At 35.2% G+C, this 24,821-nt stretch overlaps 2 protein-coding genes and 2 long non-coding RNA genes across 4 annotated transcripts in view; 3 read left to right on the top strand and 1 right to left on the bottom strand.

Annotated features, from left to right (window-relative positions):
- The window catches only part of Fancl (E3 ubiquitin-protein ligase Fancl), a 64,854-nt gene extending 56,805 nt beyond the window's left edge, over positions 1–8,049 (bottom strand). The window contains exon 1 of the mRNA XM_069043784.1: positions 7,878–8,049. Within this exon, the coding sequence (XP_068899885.1) occupies positions 7,878–7,932 (55 nt within the window). The 5' untranslated portion in view covers positions 7,933–8,049. The remainder of the gene's footprint in view (positions 1–7,877) is intronic.
- Positions 1–24,821, top strand: part of LOC138127728 (uncharacterized) — a 103,613-nt gene that overhangs the window by 13,584 nt on the left and 65,208 nt on the right. The gene's annotated exons all lie outside the window — the stretch shown is intronic.
- Positions 9,042–11,404, top strand: LOC138127727 (uncharacterized). The gene is made up of 2 exons (XR_011158354.1): positions 9,042–9,271; positions 9,512–11,404. It is a non-coding gene; the product is annotated as an uncharacterized lncRNA (long non-coding RNA).
- Positions 22,628–23,627, top strand: LOC138129627 (optic atrophy 3 protein homolog). The gene has a single exon (XM_069045924.1). It carries the CDS (start codon positions 22,790–22,792, stop codon positions 23,468–23,470), a length of 681 nt encoding a protein of 226 aa, XP_068902025.1. The 5' UTR covers positions 22,628–22,789; the 3' UTR covers positions 23,471–23,627.

Raw genomic sequence — 24,821 nt, 5'->3', positions numbered from 1 at the left:
TCCTCTACAGATAACAACCCGAGGCGCCATTTTCGAACTATCGGTCTAGCACCGTCGCCACCAATAGAACAGTCCCATGCCACACCCTCCCCCCTTGCCCTAGCACTTTTCTAGGCCGGCAATTAGAAGCCGAACATCCCTCTTTCTGTGCGTCGACCTTACTTTGTGCCAGGGGGAGATCTGCCGATTCGTCACAATACGTACCGAACGTTCGAAGGGTGAAACGGCCGACTCATCCCCCTTCGACGAATGCTGTGTCGGTGTCGTTCCGAATAACAGTTTTCGGAGCGATTCGAAGGGATGGATGGGGGAGAAGAGGTGATGATATTCGGCGAAGGTCGTTCGCTGAGGGGTGGAAATTTGGGGTGCCTCTGGCATTGTTCCCATACAAACGCACATGGGGCGTGCGAGCGGTAGCGCACATTTTTACCACACCACTCATTACCAGGCCACCCCAGGAGGCTCGGAACGCTAACTAGGCCACGGTACCGACGGTACCACCACCACACACAATCGCAAACCACCAGAGATTTCCCATTTTGACACCAGATATTTCGCAACCTTGCACATTTTGCTTTATCGCCTGGTTGGTGACCGGCCCTGGCTCTAGGACGTTTCTCGACCCCGCCGCCTAGTGTCGCTCGCAAATCCCCAGCACGAGTCGCATTCGTCTGATCATTCCCAATAAAAATCGAGCGTCGTCTCGCCGTTAAAACCTTAAAAAGTCAACAAAGTGTCAAGTTCAACAATAAATTAATTATTATCAGACGCATCTGGCGGAATTGGACTTATCACGGCTTGGGCGTTTGGAGTTGCGCCGTCGTTATCACCACACGTTCGTTCTTGTTGTGAAATTACAACAACTCCACCAGAATGCCGTGCAAGTCATAACAATGACATTTCGATGCGTTATGCGTCAGTTAATGCACCAGAAGCGATGTGAATCAGTCATTCCAGAATGTTTAAATATTCCCAGCCGTGATTGGTTGGAATTTAATCGTGCGGAAGATTGCGAAACTAATCAGGCATTTTCGAAACAGACCGTTGTGGAACTGCTGGTGGAAACTTCGAATTCGAAGAATCAACAGTCATTTCCGCTACTAAATCACTTTTTAATCAACCAATAATTAACATTCTTCGATTGTTTCCGTTATTGGGTTTTGCGCGCGCACAAGTGGGATGAAGTTTGTTTTTTGAATATTTGTTTCCGTCTGGATTTGGTCTGACGATAACGCGATAGTGCACACCAGTCTAGAATCGAATGCAGTATCACAGCTCACTAGTCCAATACAAATAGTTGCCAAGAGATTAGATAACATTGAAAAGATTAAACAAGACAGATACCAAGCCGAAAACTAATTGGCAAATAGTGAACTGCTTCGAAAATAAAATTTATTCAAAATTTTTTTAGCGTTTTAAAAATTCGAAACGTTGCGTTGGCTCCACATTCGGAATAAAACAACCAGCGAAGAACAAGGAGGTGCATTCAAGGCTGATGGACATGTTACCACGCCAGTTTAGCTCAGAAAATTTCTATTTGTTTGATTCTAGTACCACCTATATTCTTTATGGATATAATCGAGGTCACTGTAATATTTAATTTTTCATTTTCATTCAAACGTTGTGAAATTATCCAGTTACTGAGAATAGTTACTTTTATATTAAGTGCGTGAAGAGAGTGTTTTTTGTGCATGAAAAGGTCTTTTAAGCCGAGACGCAGGTCGAGGCAGTAAAACGCTTTGAATGCACAAAAAACATCTTCACGCACGAAATATAAACAATATTTTTTCTATAATTGCTTTCAAAACTTAATATTAAAATTCAAATTTTTCAAGGAATTCTGACGTAGGTATATCAACCAGTGACCATGTTGGTACGTAACTAATAAAAAACAGGGCGTGAAGTGAAAAACAGAAATAGTCATGTGCGTGAAATCGCATTTCACACACTGTTATGTATTGTTTCTATAGTTACTACAGTACTAACAATGTAAAAAAAATACACGTAAGAAAAAGACGCACTTCAGACGTGGATAACTATGCATGTTGCAATTTTTTGAATCAATTAAAAAAAATCTAAACAGAAAACTTACAGCTTAAATGAATTGAAAAGCTAGTACCTAATAAGTGCCTGGTGTTTTTAAGACGAATGGTTCATTCACAATCGACTCTTCAAAGCCAACCTCGACGCCAAATTTAAAAAAACACCTTTTATAAGAGATTTATTATACTTTGAAATAGCTATTAGTAATTTTAGTTTGAATGAACACATTTTCGATTTAAAAAGAAATCAAGCAGAACATCACCATAAAAAATGTTTTAAGGGAGACCTTTCAAATAACTTAAACAGAGATTTGACAAGATGTGGCTATGTATTATTTGGCGAGGTTTAAAAATAGCTCATAGATAATCCTGTCAAGGTATCTTCTTCATTCATTTTTATCAAAAAAATCTTAGATTACGTATTACTTGACTTGATAACGGAATTTATCAATAAGTGTTCTCCCAATTTGTTTAACGTCTCTTCCAACGAACAGATAAAAAAAGTTATTCACGATTCTGTACATCGTCTGGAGTGAGGCTTTGATATAAAACTTCTTTTTATATTAAAAAATAAATATCACAATTGACGATAATCACAGACATATTTTGAGCTTTGTAGGTGTACCTTTTACGTACAATCTATCGGGTGTTCATTTAAATTTCCTGGTCAAAGTTGGCGTTGACGAGTCGATTGTGAACGCACTACGGATTATGGATCACAGATCAGCTATTTAAATCTTACGTTTTTACACGAGTGGTACGTTCACAATCGACTCTTCAACGCCAATTTTGACGGGAAATTTAAATGACCACCCGATAGTTTGTACCTCACTGCAAGATAGGAAATTATCCTTACCTAGTTATAATTGTCGAGCGTAAAAAATAGCAAGCAAGAAGTAAACATGGTAGAATTGTCATGTCCTGAACGTCAGAGATCGAGTTGCTGTTCCAATTTGTCAAGTGAGTTGTGTTTTGTGACACGTACAAGATCTGGATGTTAAAAAATATAAAGAAACATAACGTGTAAATACGGAGTGAATTAAATAGGTACCGGATTGTAAAGTGTATTGTTATGGTTCAACTTTACGCCTGAGTGGACTAATAATGAGAGCAACTTAGATCCATCAAAAAATAATATTTGACGAGAATATTGCTCTTGCAAGACAGTTAGATCCACTTGACAACTTTTGACCACTGAGAGCACGTTGGACAGGTGTGTTACTATTAAACGCTTTATTTGCTTGTAAAGACAGTTTATTTTACCCGCGTAAAGCCAACAAATGCCAAACCGGTCCTGATGTTAAGTAGCCCGATTTGACTTTCAATAGGATGGTTGGTCCTTTCTTTTCATACCGTTTTATTAAATTTTCTCAACCTCGAAGGAAACGTTCGTCGACAAGTAGAATCTTGTCAGGTCTTTTTTATCTTACGAAAATATTTTCTCTTTGGAATTTTTTTTGGATAGTCACTTCAAAATGTGGACATTTTAAATTTCAAATGAACAAAGCTTTTCCAAATTTGCCTGGAATTTAACAAACAAGATTTGTCTTTTAAATATTAAAGAGCATTTTTTGTAATTACTCGAAACCGGAGATTTAACAAAATGCAAGAAAAATGTGTTGTGTATCAATGTATGTATTCTACAAATTTTCCGAATACCTATTAGTTTGTATTAAAAGAAAACGTATATTTGACGCAACATTCATCGCACGTATTTGATATAAAAACCTGCAATTTGTATTAATATGTGTTTAATTTTGTAAACTGAATTTTCCGATAATGATGCAATTTTAATTAAAAGACACCAATAGCACAATAATTGACAGAATCTTCAAATGAATAATAAAAAACACAATTAATATCATCCAAGAATAAATGGAGTATTTTTAAACGAGCGTGTAACGATGGTTGTACTCACGGCACGAGATGTAAACGAGTGAATAATAGGCATTACACGCGAGTAAAATACGATACTGTTTCTACAACGTAAGATTTCATCATTTTCACTACCATTTTCTTTTTAACAAAAAACCAACACACATTTTATTTTTATCCCATCATATGAACAGCTTTAAAAACGGTATTAACTGAAACATTTCTCACTTTTTGGATTAGGCAACACACATTTTGGAAATCGAATTAAATCGATCAAATCAAATTTAAAAAAATTGATAGGTTATTCAAAATCACATTTAAAACACAATAAATTTTCCCCAAGATAAATTTATTCCTATTTTCGGAATATTTGTTTGCGTTTAATTTTTGATGTTTCAATTTAATATGTAGCTTTTTTTGTTTTCTTTGCACAAGAAGGACTTGGTTTCTTCAAAATTCTACTACATATTTCAGTTGTAGAAAATAATATTTCCTGTCAAAACCCTTTTTGTCAATACCAAAGTAAAACAATATTTTAAAATAAAATAGAGTTTCTCCTTGACAACTTTACTCTTATTCTGGGACCAACCCTTTATGCTTTGTTTCTAATATCTTATAGCTATTAAGACAACAAGTGTTTTATAGACGATTTAAAAATCGAGATCGTAGTTTAAATCAGAGCGACCGCAGGGAGCGAGGATTTAATAGATCGAGATTTTTAAACTATAAAACACGCGTTGTCTTCAAGATTTTTTCTAACACTAACATCTTATCAGAAATTTTAATAAATTCAGAAATTATTCGAGGCGCGTCACAATACACAAAATGCGCAGATTGCCGTGGGTACTATGGTAATAATATCAACAAATTTGGAAAAAAACAATTTTCATCGTTGAAATGTGCCAAAACGTTCCAGAAGAAATAAGAAAAAAGGGGCAATTTGTTACCAATGAAGTCTAAAAGTGCATATGAAAAGGTGTATGTTTCGTTTCAAGGCCGGAACAACGAAAAAAGCATCACGGAGGTAACGGAAGATGTCATTTTGGCTTTTCTTGATATGAGGTAGGTGTGTAGAACTTCATTAAAAGTTAATTTACGTTACGGCAAGAATCATTTGAAGAAAATGTAAAGATTGCCAGTTTTCGATGGCCGGCCACTTGCATTGGATGAAACAACAGAAGATAAAAAAGAAGATGTTAGCAACAAGAGCACGAAGCTAATGTGGCAGTTCCAATTCAATAATTGTACTTTTCACTTTTGTGTTAATTACTGTAAAAATGATGAATAAAATGTTACTTGAATGATATGTGTGAGCGTATTTTATGACTCTATAAGATACGTTGCTATTGACGACGTGTCTTATAGAGAAAGCGTATTTTATGAGAAACATAAGGTGTGAGCTCAAATGCACCATAGAAACAGTATAAGATATTAGTGTTAGAAAAACACAATAAACGAAGTATTTCTTTTGTATTTTTGACAAAAGGAGAGTTTGTATTCTTTAGAAATCCTCCAGTTTAATGGAAAAAAATTACAACTCCCAGTCAAAAACCCTTGGCGTATACCAGGTCGATGGATATAAAATAGTATTATGTTATTAGGAGCAAAAATGAAGCCTAAGCACATAAAACCATTTTTGCTCCGAATAACATATATGCTATTTTTTCTTCAAACGTTCATAACAAATTATTTAAGAAATGTTAAGAAATCATGAATTATTTTTAGGTAGAAGATTGGGTAGACTGATAAATTAATGTAGCTCGTTTTGAAGAGCGTTATTATGACTACGACTAGTATAAACAACGCTGTGAACAAAATCGCATTTTTTTTTTAATTATTCCTGTCAACCAGTTTCAATTTGGATACATTTTGTAAGTATGTTTCGCAATTATGTAGATACAAGTTTCTTGATTAAATCGTATTTATTCACTCAGCTTTCAATATGTCAGATTCAGAAACGAATTTCTTAAAATTTGAGTTAGGAATTTCAAATGATTTAGCTAGTTTACTTTATCTGCCGCTCGTCAGCGGAGATAATAACTTTATCTGCCGCTCATCAGATTTTACTGATGTTTGAAGAAAAAATAAATTACTTCTAAGCACTTTAAAATTTATAATACTCCCTCCTAAGGACCACGTGAGAAATGTTTAGAAAAACCGTTGATCCTTGATTTCTAAAGTCTACATTAAATCTTTCAGATTGTGAGAATTGTGTTAAATACAGGGTGTTTTCGAAGTTGAGGTGTTCCTTTTAACATGTGATAGTATGCGTTGTTCTAAAGAGTTTTAGCCAAAGTCACCTTAGTAAAATGTGTACGGCAATGAAGATACAATAAGTAAATTTTTTGAAATTTTTGAAACTGGTCCTGTTCAAATTTGTGCTGATTTGTTAGAAATTAGAATTGACAAAAAAAAATCAAATGAGCATGGACGTTAATCAAAAATACTGTCAGAGTTGTCATCTAATTAATCGGAATGGCTTTATTATTACGAAAATAATGAGCTCACAGATATGTTGCTAATGTATGGGCAATGTTCTCACGTTATCAGAATGCAGCTGCTGCGTCCAGAGAGTACGCAGAGCGATTTCCAGAAAGACACCATCCTGGGCCACGTCAGTTATTAATCTAATACAGCGGAGAAATAGACAGGACCGGATTCAAAATTTTAGAAAAGAATAAAAATATACAATCAATTATCTCCGTTAATACAAACATTTTACTAAGAAGATTTAGGCTAAAATTCTTAAGAATAATGTATAGTACCTCGTGTTACAAGGAACACCTCAACTTCGAAAACACCCTGTATTACAATAAACACCAGAATGTGTGTAATGCACTTCTACTATTTATCTCTATCCAACAACAAGTTTTTCTACTGTCATGGCGACGATATCATTTTTTAAATGTCATTTATACGTCAGTTTGTTACACTAAAAATGCATTCTTACATTATTATTTTATTCCATAACACTTGAAGAAAATGTTATTAAGAACGTTAAAAAATATCTTCACAAGTTTCGACTACATATTAGAAAAATAAAGAAACGATAGTATTAATTTGTGAAATTAAGAAAAAATATAGTTTAAAACAAAATGTATGACATAAAAAATAATTATGTAAGTGCAATATAAAGTGCGAATTAGATGATGCACTCATAAAATGGCTACTTAGTTGTCATTTCCTTAACAAATATAGTCTAAAAGTGTTAAGTACATATTTCCTTTGGTTCATCAATGGCAATCCCAAAGTTATAAAACTTTTAACGTGCATGTGAGCAACATTTCTTCACACACTCGAAACGCACAGCAAACACTAGCAAACTAGAGAAAAAACCTACAGATCTCCAGAAAAATGTGCGTTCTTGTATCGGTCATGACTTTAAAATTAATTCTTGAACGATAACGCTAATCAAATAGTGCTATTTATATCGTCAGATGCACTTATCTTCACAGCTGTCATTATCACCATTATCTCGTGCTAAATTTGGAAGCGAAATTCGTCCTTTGTGATTTTTTCAATCTAGACTGTTCAAAATTAGTCCGGTGGCAAATTTTGACCCATTGGTGGAAAGAAATTATCTACATTAACAGTTCCAGCCGGATTTAACTTAAAATTAATTTCTGCAGAAATTTTTCGAGAAGTGATAAATTTGCGACGAGAGACGGAGAAATCACGATGTTAATGATGGAAACTGTGATAATGCGTCACTTTGCGAGGCCGTTCCCGTGTGCGTTCCCGATTTTGGTAGTTTCTGGACAAATTTTGCAATTTATGTGAACGTGAAGGAGTTCGGTTGTGGCCAAAAGACGAATTTGTCAAAAAAGTCCTCGCAAAATCCGTGTCGATTGTTTCAATATGGGTTCCATTCGCGTGAGTCGATATTTTTAGGCCGCCTCGAACCTCAAAAATCTAGACGGTTCCCGTTTGTGGTGTTAAGAAAAAGAAAAAAAATCTTACCTGGGATGTCCAGCCAGCAGCGAGTAGTATCCACACATGGGCCGTCAAAAAACATACATCCACCGCTCCACTAGCACCTGAAACCAACAGAGAAACGAAAAAAATGCTACATCCATGAACCAGCACCACACTCGCGCCCATACGACAAAAGACAATCATCGTCCGAGGCACACTCTTCGTAAATACCAACGCAACTACGGCCATCCGACCCGACATTTTGTTATGTTTTTCGCCGGCCGAACCAATCGGCGACGTGACCGCGTGCATTCGGAACTGCACTCGAACGTTGCAGAAAATCGGATCGTAGGTTGTGCATCGCGTGCAGACGGATATGCACAGCGACCCCTGGACTGTCTGGCGCGAAACGCGCCATTTTTCCTGGGGGCCGTCGGCGTCGTGGGGGCACCGTGGGGCGCGCGCGACCTCGCGCTTTTCGAATTTTCGTTTTTGTCTTTTTTTTAGGAAGTCGCCGCCGTCGAAAAGGCGAAACGGCGGACGCGGCCGATTGTCGGCTACGTGTGTGTCCGTGCACCCAATATTGATCTATCGGGGTAAAACTGCAGTGGCAGCGACGCCGCGCGATGCAAGCGTCTCTCAAAGTGCACCGGACGGCGGCGGAGGGAGGAGGTTTTTCTGGCGGCGGCGTCGCCACGGTGACGGATTTTACACAGAAACAGAATCGTGAGGCGCCGATCAAATTGATTGATCCAAGCGAAAATTCAAGAAATGCACCGGACGACTTTCGTCAACTGGATGGGGGATCCAAGGTCGACACGTGATCAGAATTTGATCCTTCAAAACAAGACAATTACGCCGAAATCGAGATAATCCTGTCTCTAATAACCCTTGCATAAGATGGGATCACGGTAGGCTATGATTAGGGATTACTGGGATCAAGCGCGCCGTACCTGTTTCAACTTTGCACTTCCAAGACAGAAAATAATTTCTATGGGAAATTTACACAAGATAAACAAAATTGTACAGAAATTTTCAAGATTGTCTCTCCTATTTTAGGAACTTTGGATCCAAAACAACACTTTTATCAAAATCTAGGTCATTTTTGATAATAGGTAACTGATGTAGAAGCATTTCAACTTAAATACACCACAGAAAGGAATTTAATAATTCAAAATTTTCAATTTTAGAACAAAATTTACATTGAGGTAAATTAGGGGAGAGAGGGGTAAAATGATCCTATCAGGTGAAATGATCCCTCTCAATGACGACAGAATGGTTAGCGCAATCTAGCGGAAATTGATTACAACATCACTTACAGATGCAGTTGCAGTCAGGGCACCCAGTATTGTTCCAAAGCTAGCACGCATAGCGTCAGCAGAGTGAAGTATTTATTTTTTGTGACATTGATATAAGGCCAACCGGCTTTTGTTACCATTGTAAGTACACTTACTGCGACGTAGTTGTAAAATTGCATTCATTTGTGATTAGAGCATTTTGTAAACTTTCGATATACTGCAATATCATCACATTTTTTCGCAAATTTAACCTAAAAAAAAATAAGTAAATGTGAGACATGCGGTGTGGGGTAAAATGATCCTGCATAGTAGGGTGTAAAATGATCCCGGGGATCATTTTACCCTCCTCAACGATTTCTAAGTAAATAAGTTTTGTTTCAGTCTACACAATGCCTCGTACGTATATACGAAAGACCACAAGGCAAAATTGGTCAGAGCGGAGCATGGAAAGTGCAATTAACGCAGTCAAGAACCAAGGAATGCCAATAAAAACCGCTAGCAGAAATTTTGGAGTTCCTGTAATGTCCTTAAAACGTCGAGTGAGGAGTAGGAATGTTATTACTAACACTCACAAAAAAATATTGGGCAGCAGAAAGACAGTCTTCTCTGCTGAACAGGAAGAAGAATTGGTAAATTACATTTTGGACATGGAAGTGAGAATGTATGGTTTAACTACCCATGATGTTCGAAGTTTAGCATATCAACTTGCTGAACGAAATGGTATTGCTAATCACCCATTTTCACTTGAAAATAAAATTGCTGGTCGAGACTGGTTATTTGGTTTCCAAAAGAGACATCCTGGATTATCACTGCGTGTCCCAGAAGCAACATCGGTTGCTCGAGCAAAAGCTTTTAATAAACCGGTTGTTTCAAAATTCTTTGATTTATTAAAAGCTGAATACCAAAAGCACAACTATCCAGCTCATAGAATATACAATGTGGACGAAACTTCATTGTCCACCGTTCCCGGACGCAATTCGAAAACTTTTGCAAAAAAAGGTCGCAAGCAAGTTGGCCGTGTTACTTCCGCAGAACGTGGACAATCATCAACTGCAGTGATATGTATGTCAGCTGGTGGCATGTTTCTTCCACCAATGATTATTTTTAGTAGAAAGAGAATGAAACCTGAATTAAAAGATGGAGCTCCTCCAGGTACCATCTTTGCATGCAATGAATCTGGCTGGATGAAAGAAGAAGTGTTTTCCTTATGGTTTGAACATTTTTTGTCTTTTGCAAAACCTTCGCCAGAAGATCCAGTTCTTCTAATTTTAGATGGGCATCTGTCCCATACAAAAAATTTAAATGTCATCGTTAAAGCAAAGGACAATTTTGTTTCTATCTTATGTTTACCTCCACACTGTACGCACAAGCTCCAGCCACTAGATGTAGGAATTATGTTTCCACTTAGTACAGCTGTAGATCATGCACTTGAAAGATGGCTAAACAACAACCCTGGCAGGACTATAACAACCTTTCAAATAAGTAAAATTTTTTGTGAGGGATATCTAAAGGCTTGCACTCCAGCCAATGCGATTAATGCATTTAAAAAAACAGGGATTGTGCCTTACAACAGTGGTATTTTTAATGATTTAGATTTTATAGCGGCTGAAACCACGGATGAAAAAGAAACAACTGAGATTGAGTTATCTGAAAATGTTGAAGCAAATGCCACTGATTTAGGTGAAGCCAGTACAAGTAACACTAGTCCAAATAAGACTGAGGATGTTGAAATTGATAAGACTCACGATACGTCGTTTACCAAAGCCGGTCCTATCACACTTAGGCCCTTACCTAAAATAAGTGGACCCCGAGCACAGAGGAAAAGGAAATCTGTAGGTACCGTATTGTTAACCAGTACGCCTTACAAAGATAATTTAACAGAAGAAAAAAAACAAAAAGCTGCTAAGGAAGAAACAAGAAAAAACAAGAAAGGAAAATGCAACCCAAAAAAATCAAAAAAAGGGCCTCCCAAAAAGCTTGCAGAAAGTAGCAGCGAAGAATCAGAACAGGAAAATGGTGCACTCTGTATTTATTGTTCTGAACCCTATGGAAATTCTATCGAAGGCGAAGGGTGGATACAATGCTCACGGTGTCGTCAATGGGCTCATGACGCTTGTGCAGGAATAGATGAAAACGCCTGGGATGACTTCATCTGCGACCTTTGTCTAACAAATTCATCTCATAATGCTAATTCATCCAAACGCCTATTAAAATTTTGAAGATTTGGTATTTTTTTAACTTTTGTTCATCCAATATAACTTTTTTGTGCATTTATTAGTGTGGGATCATTTTACCCAAACCTGTGTACAAAATGATCCTTTTGCAACTACCCAATTATTTATACATATATATAAATTCAGAAGCTTGAAGGCGCCAATAAAAATATTTTTGAGTAGCTAAATGATGGATAAAAGCGATGTATATAGTTACGCACAAATTCACTCAACACGTTAAGAAAAATCAATTTTTCTTTCTTAGAGGGATTATTTTACCCCTCTCTCCCCTATATGTTAATGAATGAGGCAACATCAATTTAAGGCTGAATGTTTTTTTAATGTCTTCATTTAAGATATCTCCTATCAGCTACTGAAGCGTTGCGAATGAAAAATAAATTAAAAAATTAAAGTAGTTGAAAATTAAGACACTGGGGCAATCCGACAAAATAGAAATAAGCCAGGCGAGCTCACTATACCGCAATATAAGAATTCTAAAAATGTTCTGCATCACGTAAATAGCAAGTCAAAAAGTTTGAATAGTTATTTGTACAACTAGTTATGAAAGTCATACTTTTTTTCACGAATTTGCAGATTGATTAACGAGGACGTAGCCGAGTTAATCAAATAAATAAGTGAAAAAAACGTGTTGTACACACTATTTTTTTGCATATCGATGTAAGTTGAGAAATTTGGTTTAAAGGATGTACCTATGAAAAATTACAAAAAAAAAAAAATAGGTAGATATGCTTTGACAATCATCTCCAAGGAGATGGAATAAAATGATGCAAAAAAGTACTACTTTCACTACGATTTTTCGTGTAAAAAAGTGCTACTTTCATTACGATAGGTATGCGAAAAACATTTTTTTTAAATATCGATAGGACAGACATCTCATTCTTATTTAAAATTACAAAAACTTGTAACATCATATTTTCATATTTTTAGTTTCTCCATTTAGGCTAGCGAAGCGTTGTGAAAGAAAAATAAATTAAGAAATTAGAAAAAATCGTACCTTAAACCGTAAAGAAATTAAATATTAAATTAAAAATTCACTTTGACCTTTAGGAGTGCAACGTAGAAAACATAAATTTTGGGGTAACAATACCCCTCAACGACGAAATAGAAACAAGCGAGGGAGCTCACTACACCGCTTACAAAAATTCCAAAACACCGACAGACATTCCATTTTGATTTATTTTTAACGATTAATTTCATCATTGCAAAGGTTATTTTTCGTAGTAGATAAAAAGCACCAGAAACAGGGGCTCCCTTTTTTATTGAAGCATTGTGGGCATCATCGCAAAAAAAAGTCTAAATAGTTTCTTTTTTTAAATTTAAACAGTTTGTCTAACAACACAAAGCGAATATTGCACAATTTTTTTTTACGAAAATAATACCTACATATTTCATTTAGTATTTCTCGTATCTAGGAAACCAGTTCTGACAGATACTGTCACCCATAAAATAATAGCAATTTTCAATACAGTGAGCAAAGTAGTGCATTTAATCACGAGTTGGGCGTCTGAGCCGAAGGCGAGGATCCCCAACCGTACGATTCAATTGCCATCTTTGCTAACTATATTCAGTGAGCAAAAACCACTAAAATCCATCATGGAAAAAAAATCGTATCCTTTGTCCTGGTGAATTCTCAATCGCTTCCTAAACAGCTTCCTCCAAAGCTGGTGTGCGCTCTTCACGAGGTCGTCCACAGTTTACATAAATCGGAATTATTTGACGATTTTCTCTTATTCTCTACGCCACTCTTTCAATCACCTTAGCATCTGGATGACGTCGATTTGGATACAGTCTAGCATATTCTCTTGCAGCTTCAGATGCGTCATTATCTGCTGCACCCAAGCCAAGCAACATGTAAGTGTACTCAATTTCGGCATTTTTTAAATATTTGACTTTTTTACGTTAATCGTTCAAATTTGACAAAACAACCCACATTGAAAATTGAATTTTTATTGTTGCTACCGTTTCCAATAATTGAATGTTACTTGGATGTTTTCTGTATCCCAGGAGATTTGCAATGTTGCAACATTGAGAAATTTTCTTCGAAATCAAGAAATGGTATCCTAACTTCTTCAATACAATAGAATTTTCACACTTTTTTAAAGAATACCGACTTTTCTAAAAAGGAAGGCTTATATCTTAGTGATAAGAGCACAAATTCAATTTTGGTCTTCGAATTTGTCTTAAAAATCACTTATAACGTGTGGGTTAACACGGGCGCCTTTTTTTCAACATACTGTATGTATACTAAATAGACAGATTTCTTCAGTTCTAAATCTGAACATCTATAGTGTGCTGCTGAAAGAAAATATGGACGACTTGTTTCGAAACTTAGAAGGAAATTTCAAAATGACAGCAACTCCGCTCAAGAGTACATATTTGTATCCTCACTTGTTTATAACTGCCTGCCTACTCACATTTTTTATTTTTTGTTTGCTAGAGGCCAAATAAATTATTAAAACTAAGTATGTATATGTTACGGTAAGAGTGTAAAAAGGGTCAATGTGCACATCCACCGGTTTATGTGTACATTGACCAGCAGAACCGGGAAATGTGCGTAAATGATCTCTTATATGTACTTTGACCGGTAAAGGTGTACTGTGTCCTAATAATTATGGGAAATATTTATTCCACTATTTAGTGACATGGAGCAGGCTTCAGCAGGTTAATTAATTCCAAGTATTAAAAAATGCAATTGATACTAAGATGTTATTGATCTATTTCTATACAATGTATGTAATTAGATATAAAACATGATTTCTTAAAAAAACAACAAAATAACAAATGAAAATAGAAAATCAACTAAACATAAGGAACAACAATATACAATTTTGTTAAAAAAATCAAATTGCTATTTAGTCCTTATTGTGACAAGGATTGCTACCGTGGCATTTAGAATTGCATAGTACCAATGAAGCTTTACACTGGCACTTCTTTGTTTCGCATTGTCCTCTGCAACAGCATTTCTGAGAACCTTGCCTACTCGTTAATGAAATCATTGATACGATTTCCCGGTTATTCTAAGTTGGCTTCAGTCGCATCCACTTTTACCATCCGCCTCTGGTAAATGTGCACACAGTCCATGTTTGAAAGTAAATGTGTGAAACCGATGACTAAAAAAGATTGCTATGCACATTTACCAATGACACCGGTCATTATGAACGTTTACCGGTAAATGTGTACATTCGCCTCTCTACACACTATTCCCGTAACATATACATTCGCACATGTACAAGGTAAAAGAGAAAAAGTTATACGATTTTGGCAGTGAAGGTGTTTTTATTTAAATTTATAGCAGGTCGTAGAAAATGTTTAGCACAGAAGAAGACTAATCAAAATTTGATTTTTCTTCAACTGGGTTCATAAGCAGAATAGAGATTTTGATAAAATACATCGTTCTCTGTATTAAGGAAAAAATTAAGAGACCTTCTACAGCGTGATCAGGATCAACTCAGTCTGTTGGCAAAGAAACAACTGAAAAATGTTGATGCTTTTTTTGGCTCTGACCGGATGTTTTAACTTGACACGACATTAAAAAAATTACATACACCTATGTCGGTTATGTTTATGCTATTACAGAAATGAATCTTTGATGGTAAATTTCAAATTTGTCTGTCAACACTGTGAAAGTTGACAACCGGCAATGCGTTTAGATTGCAGTGGTAGCAAAGTCATTCAAATTTTCATTGTTACCAACAGATTCAGTCATTCTTGATCACGCGGTACTTGGAAGCTAAAACCATTTAAGAAGTTTTGATCATTTTTAATTTTTGGTCATTGTTCACTTTAGCTACTTCTGGAATTTTCGCGTTTTCTCTGGTTAGACAGCCTCAGGGCATCCTCCTAGATTGTTTCCCACCATTATGGACCATTCAAACTTTGTGCAAATGCATTTTCCCTACCCTTTAGCTATACTAAGACATTGGTGCGAACTTGAAACACAACAAGAGAAAAAAAAGGCATTTGCACAAGGTTTGAATGGTGGGAAACGATCTAGGAGGACGCCCTGAGGTTGTCTAGCCAGAAAAAACGCGAAAATTCCAGAAGTAGTTAAAGTGAACAATTACCTTATTTTTTTATCAAAGATAGTTGGTTCTACATAATTACTTGATTCTTCCTTTCTTGTATTCAGAAAATCGATGTGCTATCTAAAAAAAAAAGATAACATCAAAGATTCAATGGCGTGTTTTAGTAAGGCAACAGTTACACTCAAATTTATAATTTATAGATTACCCATATTGATTTTGTTGGACTATTTTCTCGATTTCAATATTTTATTTGCGAAAACGCTACGGAGAAAACTCTGTTATTAAGATTTCACAACATAATTGGGATTGTGGATACCGTTTAATCCGGAAAGTCTCTGGTTCGACCAAGTGTCCTACAAATTTTAAATTAAAAAAAAAAACATTTTATTTTTAAAATTGCCTTACATTAGTCGTAGCTCGACAAGTATTTCATTTGATTGTAGCCTAAGCACTCGTTTACCTAGACTAAAAAAATTCCAGGAATTACTCTTGAGTAATACCCAAAAGCGTACAAAACTCGATATTTAGCAGTGAATAAAATTAGTACTGAGGTACAAAACTAGTGTTGAATCTGTTTTATTCTTTAATATTGAAATACATAGTTATTTACGCAACATGTGTATGAATCAGTACTTTTATTTATCAGTGGGAAATTTACACATACGAGCGCAGCCTTATTAGGTATACTAAATTTTTACAACATCATTGTCTGTGTTAAATAAAATACGTAATCACGAAAGAAAACAACTAGTAAAACTAAAACTTCAAAATAACAATCAGGTACTGACATTGTGTACCTTGGGTGAATAAATAATAATAAATATTAAAAATTTGTCACCATGTTGAATTATGTACATTTGGATTTTTTTATTATTATGAAAGTGACAATATAATTCATGTATCACGTGATTATGAATGATCCAATGAAAACGCGTAAAGTCCTTAGTTGCATGGCTATCACAGCGATAATAAAAAACAAAAAAATTATTATCTTATTTACTTTCGTGGTTAGGATTTTTGATTGAAATAAATTTGTCAGTTTGACAAATAAATGAATAATTTTGTATTTCATTCATTATGTTGTCTCATCGAATATAACACGTGGTATGATTAATCATCGATGATATTAAATTCGTGAAATTGAAGCAGGACATTTCACTCGTCCTTCGACTCGTGAAATCTCCAGCTCAATTTCACTCATAATATCATCGATAATAATCATACCACTAATTATATTATAGCTGATAATAAAGCACTACGAAGTGTTCCATTAGAAATTCTATTTCTATTGTTTTTCACTGAATTTGGCACTTTTTTTCCTACCAGATAATGCGCGACCTCAAACGGCAATAGTTATAATAATGTTATAAATTTGAGTTCGTCTCGACATAATAAATTTCCCTTTAATTTATTTATGCAATTTTGGGTATTAGCACGCAAGCGAAATAACACTAAATGTCGGAATTAGTTTCTTTCTTTGTGTGTTTGCTGCCCACAAAGAAAATGTTGTAACACTCTTGGTAATGTTTGCGTCACAGTTACGGACCAATCTTAAGTCTCTTCATTTAGTCGAAATAATCACGCGAAAATTATGAACGCTGTTCATTTTAAATATAAAGAAGTCGTACGTAGTTCCTTGTACAAATTAATCATTAAGATTTGTATCGGGACAGATAAAGACGATCAAATTCTCGCCAAGTGGGAAAAACACGTTAACGAAATTAGTGAAATACTGATTGTCAAATTAACCTGCAAAAAATATCTTTCAGATCTTGGATTAAATGTTAATGGTCTAGGATGGTATGCGCATAATCATTAAAAAAATTGACGAGAATAGAATACAAATAAAAAATACATACTGACTACAAATTAATATAAAAAGAAAAATTATGTAGAATAAAAGGTCAACATTAACAAAAAAAAAAAATTATTGCATAACCAATTTAGCCACAAAAAAAAATTGAAATTGAACTTGTACAAACTTTAGTAGGTAGCAAGTAAACTTTTATAAAAAAATATTTAAAAAATGTCCCTAGACCTTTAATAGTTATTTATGTGACGCGCTTAGTAAATTAATCTTTACGGGGGCGCTGGCACTTGTGGGACGAGTGACGTAAGGAACGAGCCAGTAATCGCTATACAGCAACCATTACGGTGATAGGAAAACTGTCAGTGAGGCTGTTCGCTTAAGCATTTTTGGCACAAAAAATCAAAACACCTACAAAATCTACCAACAGCAGAAAATGCAAAAAATGTAAACGCTATCACAAAGCAACGAACGGCTTTTGTATCAGAAATTGGGATGGATAAACTGTACTTTCCTCCAAAGATACATCAATCCTCATTAAGGAGCTCCATATGACACCAACCAATTAACAGAAAATACAAGATCTTCCTCGTCTATTGTTGCACAACTTTAGGAATCGTGAGAGCTTCTGTACGGCTTTTGCATTTAACATTACCTTAAAGAACGAACTCGACGGACTACATCTGGTGAACTTCAGGGTCAATTAAGGCATTTAAAAACTGTACAACGTAGCAACAGGTATGAGCTGCAGCGTCGTCATGTTGATCAGTCCCAAACTCCGGCGATTTTCTTACTCACCATTACTCACATAATCGAGTGCATGTTAAAGCGAACACGACGAACAAGTACTCCGAATTTGATTGACAGCTCAAATTAGGCTGTCCTACCCACGTAGGTTTTAGATAAAACCCGTCACCTGTACTCGTTTTGCAGTAATATTCGTGTACGACAGTAAGTTAACGTGACGATTGAAAATATCGCAGGCGCGACAAAAGTGTGTCGGACACTTGTCGCAATCGACACCGGCTGTCGCAGATATCGACGTGTCAAAGTGTTTACGATTCTCTTTCATTTCGTCGGAATTTAATAACATATTGCCGAATCAAAGTAAAGGTATTTGCTACCTGACACCGCATTAGAAAAAAAAAGTTTAACTGCGGTTGTTAGTAAATTGGTAGCCATTTGGCAGCTGCTTCTTTCGCCTCAAATTACTATATCGCATTTCGGGAGCGATTAAAAAGTAGTGGGCTTATTCATGTTGCATTGAGGACCAAGTGCAATGGAAAAAACAGTAAAATATACTAATTGCTACATTCACAACAATAATAAGTGTCAGATAATAAAACAAACAAGCAGATAACGAACGTTTATATTTGCATACGTTCAATAAAAAGGAAAGATGGGTACAGTACCTAGTAACAGTTTGTGTTTTGTTGCCACACAAAACGGAAGAAAGATTCTGCCAAAAATTTTTTATTATAAATTCTAAATAACCAAAGTGTTAAAAGTGCTCAAGGCTTAAATGATGTTTAAAACAGCATAATTCTTTTCAAAGTGTGAAAAAGAGGTTGATTTAAACAAAACCGTAAAAACCACAAAATGATGGAAATTTATAGAACGATTCAATCGTCAAACGTCTAAATTTGGTACAAACAACTGTTGGTGAATTAAATTAGAAAACATCTCACAATCAGAATAACATCATTTTTCAATTCAGCTTTTCTCCAATGGATGAAGAATAGAAGAAGGCAAAGAAGTAAAATCTCTTTCAAAATTACATCTTCTAATCGCTCTGGCCAAAAAATTAAAAATATAAAGAAAAGGAGTATTATCTTGTGAAGTGCCAATGTTGCTTTCATAACCACCAAAAAATAACTACATATACATCTAACGGGTGTTCAAATGAAAAGTTCATCAAGTTGGCTGTGACTTTTTGATGAAGAAAAAGGCATATTGTCTTCTTTGACAGGTGTCAGTTGTGTTTTGCGAGTGTAACGTCTTTGACTTTCGTCAAATTAAGAAGTTTTGTATTCGATGTTACCAAACCTGTAGCCAGATACATGTGCTGCTCTAATTGTAAACCTTTTTGATAACCTGGTACTCACATTACATATGAAATAAATTCAGTCAAAAATATCACTTTTTAACATGGTCTTAACCTAACTTTTGTCATTGATCTTCTAAGACATACTTCACAATGTTGTGATAAAATTTTCAATTGAACACTCGATACTTATTTTAGTCTTCGGCAAAGGAGAAGGAATCATCATCAAGTCTTTTGACATTCGGGATCAGGTATGGTTGTGATCGACCAGTTGATCCCTGACACTTTCTAGGAAGTTTAAATTCTATTTTAAACTTGAGAACCGTGCCAATAAATTTTAAATGGATGATTCTTTGACAACAACCTGTCAATGACAACCCACGGGATGATATAAGTGTACTAGATATCAAATATTCTGATACGAAGAGCCTTAGTTTAAACGAAGTCAAAACTCATATGGATTCTACTCGTATTTAAGTGAGTTTGCTGCTTCATGCACTATGCTTAAAATGTGGGCACTTCTTGTCAAATAAGGCTTCTAGGGCATTGAATATCATTTCACAAAGGCCGACCATTAACCCCCCAAATGTGAAAAATGATTCTAAAATACACAATGAGATTACGAAGAACTGGTTGTTTACGTTGGCGTATCCCATCTTACAAGAAGAAATAGGAATGACAGAAGTTTTTGGAAAATAATGGGTGCTGAGTTTGTTGACTAAAGAACCTCAAAGCAAAAGAAAATTTGGAATGAAAGAACCAAACAATTTCATTGACTTAACAAAATTTCAGAAAAAAACTATCAAAGCACTGTAGACTTGTGAGTTTTCCTCCTCTCTGCATTTTGTCGCAGAATTGTTTTATAACCGACAAAGCAATTATGTACAGCAATATAAAGATGGGTTTCAAGAAACGTCATATAAACAGGGAACAGCTGCACTTCAACATCTTTAGACCAACTGGTTGGAAGTCTCACAGAAGATTAATTTCAAAATTAAATTGAAAAACTTTTTTTTTTCATTGTTTCTGAATCAAATAGTGAATTCTGTTCTCGCAAATATCAAAATTTTCTAACGGTCCTTTCAAATCTATTCGAACAGAGTAACAGTAGTAAGTATCTAGAGATCGCTATAAAGAAGAATCGCCAGAATTCAAAATCCAGCTGAGGTAGAAGAACATAGAAGTGTAATAAAATGATGTTTTGTGCGAATGATGAAGCTTTTCTTGTTTTCTACGTCCAGAAGTGAGTCTATTCTACAAGTCTAAACTATTGTAGATGGCGCTAAACACCACCTAGTTTTGACAATACCTTCATATTAATCTTTCCGTTACGTTTAAAAGGTCGAACGCAGCAGGTTATGATTAGTGAAGATTATTTTGATTTCGGTGTCGGCTGTACCGCACGGACATGTTTTAGGACCTCTCTTTACTTGACATGTCGATAACGGATCTGTTGGAATCTACAGAAAGTACCAAAGCACGATCTTTTGCTGATAATTTACAGTTAATCCAAAGATCACGCAACCCGTAAGTCTATACTTGTATCCCCCGAATGTCTTCCAAACGTGGAACAAAAAAGGTGCTCCGACTAGTTTCTCATCTAAATATCCTAGACAAAATGTGTACAAAGCAATTAACGTCAACATCAATAACAAAAAGCTGCAAATCTTGAACTAGTTTGCTGACACATCTTAACTTTTATTTGGACTGAAATATGATCACGTTTCTTTAAACAGCAGAGTACTAAGCTGCTTAAAAATTAATAAAATACATCCACACTATTGATCTGCTTTGTCTACGTAACGTCTACGTCCATAACGCCACATCATCTTAGAAATAAGTTTCTGTCAACATACCTGACGAATCATATAAATTCTTCCAAGTCTCAAATAAGTGTTATTAAATTGTTCGATTCCATTAGCGTGGGATCAAAAAAATTTGTAATTAAGGCTGCCATGGGGATAAAACGGCTCTAATACAACGACTCTAATACAATCCATTTTAGTTGCTAAAAATTTAATATACATGTTTTAAACAGTCTTGGCTACTTATTTTTTTATTTTAATTTGAGTTTTTCGTAGCATTTTTGATAGACATTCCGTTGTAATTTGAATCACGGCAGTACACATGTTGACAGAGAACGTCCTAACCTTACTTTCTCGCATTCCTGTTTTCTGGTTTATGTACTACACAGTGGTACATTGTAATCTTTTTTATTCACATTTTTTTTTATTCACATAAGCGTACCTACCAGTACATTAATCTTTTATTGCTGAAAGAAATAAATTGATGACATTCATTTTGTTTTCTCTATTTAGACCAATTGTTATACTTTCATTTGTTTTGTTGTTTTCGTTGAATCGATCGTTTTTATACATTGCACAATTTATTAACACAGAAAAAATAAAGCAAAAGTCCTTCTAAGCCAAAAACTTTGGCACAATATTTTACAATATGTATTTTGATGATACATTGTTTTCTTTCCCAAATATTCTTACAGATTATGCACTAATGCACTTATTAGTCTAAAATCTCTCATACTGTTACTTATGTTAATATTTTGTGTTAACATTTGTTGCTCAAATTGATCGGAATATATTGGTTTTTTTTTTCTTCAATTATACATCAGAAAGTCAACAAACACTTCTGAAAATAGAAACAAATCTTCCCATCTCTCAAACATACATTTTAAAATTATAACAACATGTAAATTTAATCTGCGAATATAAATTTATTCTGTACAAGTCCATATTTTGATTTCCGCATTCTATCTCTCTCGGGCTAAAAAATATATCTAGAAAATTTATAACAGTTGAGAAACGTGCCAAACAAATTTGTGCTAAAATATTTATTATACCACTTACTACAAAGCAAATAAAAAAAGAGAACCCACTGATAAGTGAAAAACATTCTAAAAACTGTCTCCCCAACGTTACAAACTCATAATGTGACCAACTTTTGTGTGAATCAACTCCTACATAAAGTACAAATTGCATATTGCACCTAAACATGGTATGGTATGTGCATGTTGGCCACCAATCAGATCACCATTGGTCAGATGATTTGATAACGGAGTTTCTACCTTATCACAGCTAGCTTTAATGAGGCTAAAATGGTGTTCTTTTGCGTTATTTTTCTGATGAAAAACACAGATTCCATGATTTATGCCCAAGTACACTTAATAACCGTCAAATTAAAAAGTTATTACACCCAATTCACGTAACTTTACCCTTCCACTTTTTCAATTTATGTTACTCTGGCCACTTCCATGAGTTTTGACTTAAAACAGTAATTTCATTCGTATCTATCGACCAATCGAAAAATTACAAATCAATAGAAAGTGAAATATTGAAAAACAAGTCCAATAATACGAAGCTACAGAAGAAGACTTAGAACTACTGAAAAAATTGTGACAGAAAACAATGGAACCGATGATCAGAGAAAAAAGAAATAATCAATAACAGCTGTGATCAGTTGATGTGAAGTTTCGATGACAGTCTATCAATGACGTTTTAGCAAACCCCGTCAAAATTTTACATTTGAACAAAAATGGTGGTTCATGCTTTCCCTGCGGCGAAACTGTTGGCACTTCTGATGCGCCAGATCAGCAAGCCCATCGCCAACTTCGTCAAGAACGAAGCCCAAAGCTCTCCAGTTTTCAGAAAGTACGTGTGCATCCCTCCCGCAAAGCTGTACAACAAATGCGAAACCAAAATCAAAATGTGGCTTCTTCATTTTGGCCAACCAGTCAACATCACCGTCTTGAACGAAGCCGATTCCATCGATCTCGGAGCTAACTTATTGGGAGAAGCTGTCATATTCTTGATAGCTGCGGGAGCGTTACTCTTCGAGGTCAACAGGAGTTCAAAGAAGGAGGCCGCCAAAGAAGAAGCCAGAAAGCGTGAGCTGAGAGAAGTCAAAAACGATCTGAAAGCTTTGCTGATCCACAGCCAAGTACAAAAAGACCGTATTGTACGACTGACTAGAAAAGTTGAAGACTTGGAACAGACAGTTCAGGACCCGACGAAACCCGGCCCCAGGAGCGACGAGTCGCCGCCCCCGACGGAGCCTCCGGAACTGCTACCCAGCTCCGAAGATTCACTTTTTCGGGATGAAGAAAGCAAAGACGACGTGAATCTGTTGGAAAGGTGGAAAGTGGAGGTTTTAAAGAGTGTTGCATTTTTTATTGATCGCGAGAGAAAAATTTCGATGGCGATACAAACGCACTGAGGTGTACTTGTTCAACACTTTTCCGTTGTAGTAGGTGCAAAAGTATGTTAAGTCAGTGTGAGGCCGCAAAAGTATTGATTCAAAGAAGATAGACTGCTTTAAAGCATATAAATAAATAAATACGTGTAAAATTAAATCAAAATTATTTAATATGGAATCAGTTTTGTTGTTGACAGTCCCAGATTAATTTGGCGAGTGGTAAAACATATTTTGGATTGTTTCATTGGTAAAGAAATTCGTTGCTGGTGCAATGCCACGTTGATAACAATATTTTACCATAATTTACACCAACGTGAAGAGTTACAATAAATAACTGGTGAAATCTAATTTTCTGGAGAGTGCGCTAAAATCGAGAAGCTTGATTTGCAGAGACCTCAAACATAATTAAGAACTTCTGTTTATTGTTATTCGTCTTGGCGCTCGGTTGCTGCAAGTTGTCGGTTCAGCTTTTCTTTCTTTTTCTACATCGATATACCGGGTGTATTATGAAAAACCTTCGGTGCTATAACTTCCTTATTTTTTATCCGATTTTAACAAATGACACGTCAAACAAAATCGTTTTAGAAACACTACAGCTCGACATGATATGATTTTTTTTAACATTATATTTTTTGACAGACAGCAGCTAACTTTGTTTTTTTAAGTTGCACTGTATATTTTTTTATCTTTATTCTGATAGATGCTTATCTTCTGAATATACAAACATTAAAATAAAAAATCAAAAATTTGTTTTTAATAAAAAAATAGAATTTCCAAAAATCAAGTAACCATAACTTTACTATAGCAAATGTTTGAAATTACTTCCATTCTCTCTAAGGCACATTCGACACCTTCCACTGACGCCCATTGCGGCGTTTAAGAAAAATTCTGGTGGTATTTGTTCACATTCTGCTACGATTCTTTTTATTAAATCATCTTTGTTATCGGCCGGAGTCAAATAGACATTGTCTTGAATGTCCATAGCTGTCTTAGTCACTTTGCAAAATTAGAATGTACTTTTATTACTGTTTAATGTGACTGCTTGATTTAAAAAAAAATACATCATTTTTTAATTTCTTCTTTTTGTTTCTATGCATGAGCATGTTTGTTTACATTTTCATATTTAAAATAAAAATCTCTATAAAACTGAGTAAAAAAAGTTAATACTGCCATTTGAAAAAAAAAAGTTGACTATCGTTTGTCAAAAATAGAACTCAAGGACAAATATTGGATCAATTCAAATTGTAGCCCATTTAAAACGATTTTGTTTGACATATCATTTATTAAAATCGGATAAAAAATAAGGAACTTATAGCACCAAAGGTTTTTCATAATACACCTGGTATGTATTTCAAAACACTACTTTAGTAGT

The sequence above is a fragment of the Tenebrio molitor genome, chromosome 4 (assembly GCF_963966145.1).
Source record: "Tenebrio molitor chromosome 4, icTenMoli1.1, whole genome shotgun sequence".
In the NCBI taxonomy this organism is placed as follows: domain Eukaryota; kingdom Metazoa; phylum Arthropoda; class Insecta; order Coleoptera; family Tenebrionidae; genus Tenebrio; species Tenebrio molitor.
Note: the sequence above shows the minus strand (reverse complement) of the source record. Positions and strands in the feature narration are given on the sequence as shown.